The sequence below is a fragment of the Maniola hyperantus genome, chromosome 13, assembly GCF_902806685.2.
Source record: "Maniola hyperantus chromosome 13, iAphHyp1.2, whole genome shotgun sequence".
Taxonomy (NCBI): Eukaryota; Metazoa; Arthropoda; class Insecta; order Lepidoptera; family Nymphalidae; genus Maniola; species Maniola hyperantus.
The window spans coordinates 5010147-5019286 of NC_048548.1; the positions used below are offsets into that span (position 1 = coordinate 5010147).

The window sequence follows — 9140 nt, forward strand, 5'->3', positions numbered from 1 at the left end:
GAACGCAAATTATGAAACATAACCTTTCATACGTAATTAGTATTATTTCTTCTGTTGTTTTGTCCCTTTCGGGTATACACGTCTGACAAGTCTCTTGATTCTTAGCCTGAGGCACAACCCTATTGCTCTATGGTTTAGACTTAGAGAGTTGTCAAGTCAAAACCTGGCTCTGTCAACAAATTTGTCTATGATATCTGTCATTTGTCAAATCGCCGCAAAGTCCAACTATGATTTTATAATTATTTACCTACTTGTTATTTTACGTAAAAATTAACTAGGTATTTGACCATGAATTTATCTGAGGAGAACAGTTTTTCGAACGGCCTGCTGTACGTAGGCTTCAATCAAGATCAAGGTGGCTGAAATAAATTGCTTTGTAACCATGTTGAAAGTGAAAACGTAACTTCTTGTTTTGATGTTTTCATAATTATTTACCGTTTAGTAAAGATTCCGTATCGTAATTTATTTCAGGTTGTTTCGCTTGTGGAACTGAGAACGGATTTAGGGTGTTCAACAGCGATCCTCTCAAGGAAAAAGAGAGACAAAATTTCGCGGAAGGTGGTCTTTCGTACGTCGAAATGTTGTTTAGATGTAACTACATGGCACTGGTCGGCGGAGGCAAGACGCCCGTGTACCCTCCGAACAGAGTAATCATATGGGATGACTTGAAAAAGGATTCGGCTATTTCACTAGACTTCAACAGTCCTGTAAAAGCTGTGAAGTTGAGAAGAGATCGGATTGTTGTTGTTTTGGGTAAACTTTCTAAAACTCCTATTTACTAACTAGTTGATCCTCCTTAGCTTCGCATAAAACTTCTGGAATTCCTTACTTAGTGGGGGGGTCTATGTTAATGCAAAATCTTAAGCTTCTAGATTAAATGATTTTTGGGTTTGTTGATATAATATGTCTGTCTGTTTTTTATAAGTATCACTTTATACAATTAATTTTTACATGGCACTGTAGTATATCATCTATTTGTAATAGTATAGACAGCATTTAAACTTACTAAAGGTAGATATAACACCCAATTTTGAGCATAATCTATTCGTTTATGTAAATTAGGATTATAAACTAAAATTAATTATTGTTCAAGATCATGCTCTGCTGATTTTGTTATTAAACCAGTTTAATACTAATTGTTTGCAGCTCTATAGTATTTGAATAGTTTTAATGCCTTAAATTAATTAAACCATACTTATTGGCTAATGCCAATAATTATGCCCCATGTTGTAATCTAATGATTACTACATGGGGTTAATCAAGGGGCGAACCAACAAATTCCTAAAAGGCTAGCAATGCATTGGTGGTTCCTCTAGTACTGTAAATGTATTATCGACTTAATACCCATTTTCAACAATTTCAGAGAATTTGATAAAGGTCTACACTTTCACTGCACAGCCTCAGCTACTTCATGTGTTTGAGACCTGTCCCAACTCCAGAGGCTTGTGTGTGGTTTGTCCAAACAGCAACAATGCTCTACTTGCATATCCAAGCAGAAAAACTGGGCATGTTCAGGTGAATATCTTAAAGAATAACTACTATAGTGGATGCATTTTAAACTGAGTCGTCGAATTATCTGTCTGTTTTGCTCGCACTTACAGGTCGTAGGTAGGTGCGAGCGAAACAGACAGATAACTCGAACTCATAATGCACACCTGAATAGGTAACTGCCGTAGTGGAGCTGTGCGGGAAGGGTGTGATGACGTGACACGAGAGCTAAGTGATTGGTCAACGTGTGACAACTGTCACGCTCCTGCACCGCTCCACTTCCGCAGGAGCCTACTCAGTTATGTGCTATAGTTTCCCCTATAGCTTTGTATGTGTAATAGTAGTTAAGCTGAATCTTGGATCCTTAGTTTTATTAAAGACTAGATGATGCCCGCGACTTCGTCCGCGTAGATTTAAGATTTTAAAAATCTTGGTGCTAAATGGGAACTCTTTGATTTTTCCTGATAAAAAGTAGCCTATGTCCTTCCCCGGGATGCAGGCTATCGCTGTACCAAATTTCGACAAAATTAGTTGAACGGATGGGCCGTGAAAGGCTAGCAGACTGACAGACAGACTGGCACACTTTCATATTTATAATATTAGTATGGATTTATCCATATACTTTTAAACAGCAACTCTTATCAGTTTTACAGTCAGTATCTTAGATATTTATGAGAAATGTGCAACATCCACATAAACTCAAGAGTTTCAGGATGTCAAGCTGAAAATGTACTATTATTAAGTTCAAATAAAGAATTAATAATAATAAAATTTAAAAAAATCAGTAAATGATAAAAGAAAAATGTAGGTAGATAATCTATCTATGAACATATTAATGTAATGTTTGATAATACTTATCTCTTATTTTATTTCTTTGTATCTTTATCAAGTGTATATTCCTCCTCTATAAAGGGATGGTGATATTTAAAGCAGTTTAACTTAGTTTGCCTTGTTTTTGTCATGTGTAGGTCAAATTAGTAATTGATAGCCCAGATAATAGGTCTGATTGATCTAAATTTTGGTACTCAGCTTTAGTTTTGATGACAATTCAATTTAAATAGTGCAAATACAAGATGGATGAGTAGACCGTGTTCAGCTGACAACGAATGTATGAGTTACTAGCTGATGCCTGCGACTTTGTTCGCGTGGATTTAGGTTTTTAGAATCCCGTGGGAACTTTTTAATTTTCGGAGATAAAAGTAGCCAATGTCCACTCTCCACATCTTTAACTATATTGTGCAAAAAATCATATCGCTGTTGGTTCATTACGACGTGGTTAAGGGACAAACCAATGAACAAACAGACTTTCGCATTTATAATATGGTTAGTGATTATAATGTAGACTGTAGAGAATAAATAATATCTTTGGTACATATTGCTATCTATCACCAACCATTCATAACGTGACTCTTCAATTCCACACGTGATTGGCGAAGTAAATTGCGCCCGTCTGATGCAACCGCGCGCCATAAAATAAAATTGAATTGAATGTATACAGGTTGTAACCAGAACGTTAGCAAAAACTTAGCGTTATTGTTATACTACATAAACACAATCCAATACCAATAACCATTTGCCTCAGTTTGTAGTTTTAGTGATTTAGTATTTTTCGAACCCGCAATGTATAGCGTGCAATACTCCGATCAAAGACCTGCCTACGACGCGGCATTGACTTCGAGTGGCCTACTTCCGAAACGTTCGATGGACCTTCAGCGTCAATCAGATGTTTTATTTGCAATATATCGTGAAATTTTTCAAAATTTAGGAATTTTGTTTAGTGTTTTCGCGTTTTTTTTGTGGTATCAAGTCAAGTCAAGTCAAGTCAAATGATTTATTCAAAATAGGTAATAAATTACTCTTATTGATTGTCTGGTATAGTGTTAGATTTGTAAGATATAGTGGTGATAATTATAACGCAAACTTAAAACTAAAGCTACGAGGGTTCCAAACGCGCCCAGGTCTGAGAAGAGCCCACAACAAACTCAGCCGGGTATTCTTTTTATTATCACCACTTTACAAAATTATTGAAACTTATTAGAACTATCACAAAGTCGTTAAGCAACTCATTCCCAAGCTTGCTTATCATTTAAATAATCCTTTACATTGTAATAGGATTTTTCAATTAGTTTACGTTTTATGAAAACTTTGAACTTGTTGAGAGACATCTCCAATATGTCTTCTGGAAGCTTATTATAGAAACGTATGGAATTACGAGCAAATGAATTGCTAACTTTACTGAGCCTAGAGGCGGGCATTACAAGTTTATTTTTATTTCTAGTATTTATATTATGACAGTCACTTTTTTTTAAATTTATTTATGATGATGGTATCATGATCGGTGATGATGTATCATCACTGATCATCAGTACTATCACCTGTCTTCTTTTTTGTCAGCGTTCTGGTTACACCCTGTATATTATGAAAGTTAGTATAATATTACATCCACAGCTAGTTGAGTTAACTAGCCTCGCAGGAACGAGTGCAGCCCCAGAAGGTCATCTCATAGTGGCTCACGAAGCCCCATTAAGCTGCTTGGCACTAAACGTTGGTGGCACAAGGTTGGCCACAGCATCCACTAAGGGCACTCTTATCAGAGTATTTGATACAAACACTGGTCAAAAGTTGGCGGAACTAAGAAGAGGAGCACATCAGGTAAAAAATGCGACTAATATCTAATTAATAGCCTACATTGTGGCTGATTCTCTTGTACACAGTCTCTAAACTAAACTAAAAACACATCTAAATCTATTGCTATCCCTGTCATAATGTTGCTTGCGGAAAAGGATAGCACTAGATTTAGATTTGTTAATTTAATTTAGTTTAGAGATTGTGTACAAGAGAATTGGCCATATTGTAATTTCAAATAGCACCTATGTGAAACTCATTGTGTTTGTGGCAGTTTGGGATTTTTTGCTTGTAAAACAAATCCCATAATGAACTTCTACTTTTGAGAATAAATGTATTGGATTCCGAAGAACAAAGAGCTCTTAGTTTGGTCCAGATCGTCTGCCTGTGTAAAAAACTGGCCAAGTGCGAGTCAGGCTCGCGCAACGAGGGTTCCGTACTCCAGTCGTATTTTTTCGACATTTTGCAAAACAAAATTCAAAAACTATGATGCATAAAAATAAATAAAAATCTGTTTTAGAATGCACAAAGACCTTTCATATGATACCCCACTTGATATAGTTATCTTACTTTGAAAATTTAAAATACTAATTATTAGTTCATGACCACAATTTAATTTTTTTTTGTGTGATCTAACCCTAAATTCACAGTTTTCAGATTTTTCCCCAAATGTCTGCTGTAAGACCTACCTACGTGCCAAATTTCATGATTCTAGGTCAACGGGAAGTACCCTGTAGGTTTCTTGGCAGACCGACAGACAGACAACAAAGTGATCCTATAAGGGTTCCGTTTTTCCTTTTGAGATACGGAACCCTAAAAATAAAAATTTACTTCACTAAAAACCTATAGCAAAAGCAAAGGTGGATGCAGTGCATCAGCCAGCAAATACTGTTCCTTGGATCTCCACAATCATTTATTCTAGTAAATAGATTACTAACCTAAGTATTTATTTGATTAAATTTTTTTTTTTGTTCATTATTTTTCTTTTTCAGGGTTCCATAGCAAAATGTTAAAAAATGACAGGCTATGCCTTTTGAAGATGACTCAAAAGTCACAGTGTATATTATATTTATACATTTTACTGTGACACCTTATACATATATGCAAAGTTCACTATAGTCGACGCATTTTAAACTGAGTCGTCGAGTTAACTGTCTGTTTCGCTCGCACTTACAGGTCGTAGGTAAGTGCGAGCGAAACAGACATAACTCGACGACTCAGTTTAAAATGCGTCGACTATAGTTTGTACGCCACCAGTGTATTAAGCCAAAATATGATTATTTCCAGGCAACAATATACTGCATAAACTTCAACCACACAAGCACCAACCTCTGTGTGACGTCAGACCATGGCACGGTACACGTTTTCAGTTTAGAAGACGAGAAATTGAACAAACAATCCAGCCTGGCGACTGTGAACTTCTTACCAAAGTACTTCTCAAGCAACTGGAGTTTTTGTAAATTCACCATACCTAATGGGCCGCCTTGCATTTGTGCTTTTGGTGTGGACAAAAGTTCTATTATTGGTGAGTTGTCAAAGGGCTACAGTCAAAACGTTGCGGTCGAATCACGAGGGCGTATCCAACAAATATTCGATTTTTAGTCAACTCCACTAAAATAATCTAAGGGCGCAAGATCTATAGAGCGCACTCTGACTTTGCTTAGACTTAAGACAGAGTTAAAACGAGACAGCTATATCTTTCACATAAATCTGGCTCGTTTTAACTCAAATTTAAGTCTGAGCAAAGTCAAAGTATGCTCTATAGATTTCAGCCTAAAAGACAAGATAGTTAAGACTAGACTAGATGAAAGAGAACTAGTTGTCGATCGAAATGATGATCCTATAAACTCCGTAATAGTCCTAGATATAAAGTTACGACAATCCATTACAGCACTACTGAAAAACGCAATACTTAGAATTTATAAAATTAAAATACGCCCCTTCGTGATTCCACCAACGAAAATAGTATCGGTTAACAACACTTACTATTGCTTTATTTCAATTTAATGTTATAGTACGGAGTCTTAATAAAAGGGTTGATAAGATATATTTTACATTATTAAAAGTGGGAAATCTCTTTATAGTTTTGTAGTTTTTTTTTTGGAAAAAACTGGCCAAGTGCGGGTCAGACTCGCAGCCCGAGGGTTCCGTACTGCAGTCGTATTTTTTCGAAATTTTCACGATAAATTAAAAACTAAAAAATAAATAAAAATCTGTTTTAGAATATAGAGGTAAAGCCCTTTCAAATGATACCCCACTTGGTATACTTATCTTACTTTGAAAGTTGAAGATACTAATTATTTGTTTATGAACACATTTTAATTTTTTTTGTGATGTAACCACAAACTCACGGTTTTCGGATTTTTCCCCTTACATGTGCTATAAGCTCTACCTACCTACTAAATTTCATGATTCTAGGTCAACGGAAAGTAGCCTATAGGTTTCTTGACAGACACAACAAAGTGGCCCTATAAGGGTTCCGTTTTTCCTTTTGAGGTACGGAACCCTAAAAAGACCATGGTGCATTTGGAACCCTCGTAGCTTTAGTTAGTTTATTACATCAATTATTATTTACTAGATGATGCCCGCGACTTCATACGCGTGGCTTTAGGTTTTTAAAAATCCCGTGGGAACTCTTTGATTTTCCGGCATAAAAAGTAGCATTTGTCCTTCCCCGGGATGCAAGCTATTGCTGTACTAAAGTTCGTCAAAATCAGTTGAATGGATGAGCCGTGAAAGGCTAATAATATAGCAGATAGAAAGACAGACACACTTTCGCATTTATAATATTAGTATGGATCTTATAAATTCAACAATTGACAGCAATAAGTTCATAATGGTACCTATTTTTAATAAATGACTTTGACTTTGAAAATTAAACTACACATTTTTTTTACAGTTATTTGTGCTGATGGGTCATACTACAAATACAAGTTTAACGAAAAAGGTGAATGTACCAGAGACGTCTACGCGCAATTCCTGGAAACCTCAGAGGACAGATAAGTGGTATCCAACACATAATTGTGGAATTGACCTAATATGAAGAAATTAGTACGATCGAATTAGTAACATGCTAATTTCTTATCAATGCTGTAATGGTACTGTGTTATGAAACTCTTATGGTAAGGTTACACTAGGGCTCGACAAAATATTTCTATTCCAAAACAATATATTATATCGAATTTTATATTTATAGTCATAAGGGCCAGCAAAACAAAATGTTAAGGGCAGTTTTTTTTCGATATCAGACAAATTGTCTGATTTTTGTGTTTTATCTTACGTTCTATCGTAAGTTCTATTTAGGTCGTGTCTTACTAGTAAGTAGATACGACAAGACAAAAAGGCGCTAGTGTAAACTTTCGCTAATCGACATCATAAATAAATCGGTTCTATGAAAAGAACAAGTCCACTATTTAAAAATATTCGAGAGGTACAAAAATCTGCAGTTTTTTTTAATTAATGATGAGTGTAAGGAGCTGTATAGGGCTATTTTCGGTGGCAACGTGCAACTTAAATAAGCGCTTATATTCGCATAATATATTCATAACTCAGGTTTAACAAAATGTCTGACTTGTATTCTTTTTAAAATAACCGATTTAATCGGTTCATACTTGCTGATAAGACAAATTGTTTTGTGTTCTTTAAAATTTTAACCTCTAATCGTAGTCGCAAGTGTGTGGAGTGGAGTGCGAGGCGCCAAAAAATCGTTAATGTGTCCTTAACCTAAATAAATTTATTGAACGATATTGAGATATCGGTGACCAATGCGACTGTTATAAACAAAGTATAGATATTGTGATGTGTATAATATAGTTTTGTATGTTGAGCAGTCAATGCGAAATTGGTCTAAAACCGCGTGTACACCAAGAAAGAGTTTTGAGTTTTGTTCGGCATAAATGAAAATGAATGCGCGTTTAAACATCTTTTGAATTTGCGGCGAAATTTATTCAAATATACACACAGCACGGCGCGGTCGTTCCATGGCACGGCGTCGTAGTACTACGGTGTGGCGCCGTTGAGAGCAGGGGTGTTACGGATATTCGCATCCACATCCGCAAATGCATAACATTCGCATTAATTCAGACATCCGCATCTGCATTAATTAATGCGGAGCTTTTACGGATGCAGATTCATATTTGCAACAAGTAACGACTTGCAAAGAAAGTGGGTGGGGCCAGAGTGGCGCGTACCAGCGTGTTTACTAATTGATATCTTCGTTTGCTAACTGATCAATCAAAAAGTGTACAATGGTGCCCAACGCATCCGCATCCGCAAATGTGGAACATGCATTAATTCAGACATCCGCTTCCGCGGATGTGAACTTTTAATGATCCGCATCAGCGGGTGTCACAGTATTGGCATCCACAACCTCCCTGGTTGAGAGTTCACGCGCCCGTCGCTGGTTTAGTAATTAAAGTTGATTTATGTTGAGAGTTAAGTATGTACGATGCCGTGCGTCACGGTGCCAAGCCGTGGTTATTGTGTCCGGCCAAAACATTTTCTCTCATCCGTTTTCAACACGACGCATATTTTTATTGGTGTAGACGCGGCTTTAACCTGGATTTTTGTGTATACATGTATTAATAATTTGATTACCTACTAATTTGGTTTTTGATTTACCTACTACAAATTACTTTAAAAGTTCAAAAGAGATTGTTTAATGGTTTAGCCTATTCAAATTTTCTAGGCCAAAGTGGCCTAAGTATTAATAAAAACATAAAATCTCTGTAACAGCTTGGGTCTTTACTTTTCCATTATTTTTGTACTGAGCTATTTTATTAGTTTTTAGCATTGACATTACATATCCTTAAAAAATATATTATTTTAATTTTACTAGGCTTAGAATAATAATTAAAAAGTGAGGCTGGAAAAGTTTAAGCTGGGTGCAGACCATGATAAACTCGAACAAAATATATGCAATCTGCAAAATTAAAATATGGTCCCACTTATGGTTGTATAGATTAGGGACGTCGCCAATAAATATAAATTTTCGAAAATATAAAAAAAACTCCTTAGTTTCGTTTGTA

At 35.8% G+C, this 9140-nt stretch overlaps 1 protein-coding gene across 1 annotated transcript; it reads left to right on the top strand.

The window, feature by feature from the left end:
* Positions 1 to 209: 209 nt before the first annotated feature.
* Positions 210 to 8786, top strand: LOC117987407 (WD repeat domain phosphoinositide-interacting protein 3). The gene is made up of 6 exons (XM_034974418.2): positions 210 to 355; positions 472 to 753; positions 1364 to 1515; positions 3937 to 4140; positions 5401 to 5638; positions 7013 to 8786. Exons 1-6 carry the CDS (start codon positions 289 to 291, stop codon positions 7114 to 7116), a joined length of 1047 nt encoding a protein of 348 aa, XP_034830309.1. The 5' UTR covers positions 210 to 288; the 3' UTR covers positions 7117 to 8786.
* The last annotated feature ends 354 nt before the right edge of the window (positions 8787 to 9140 follow it).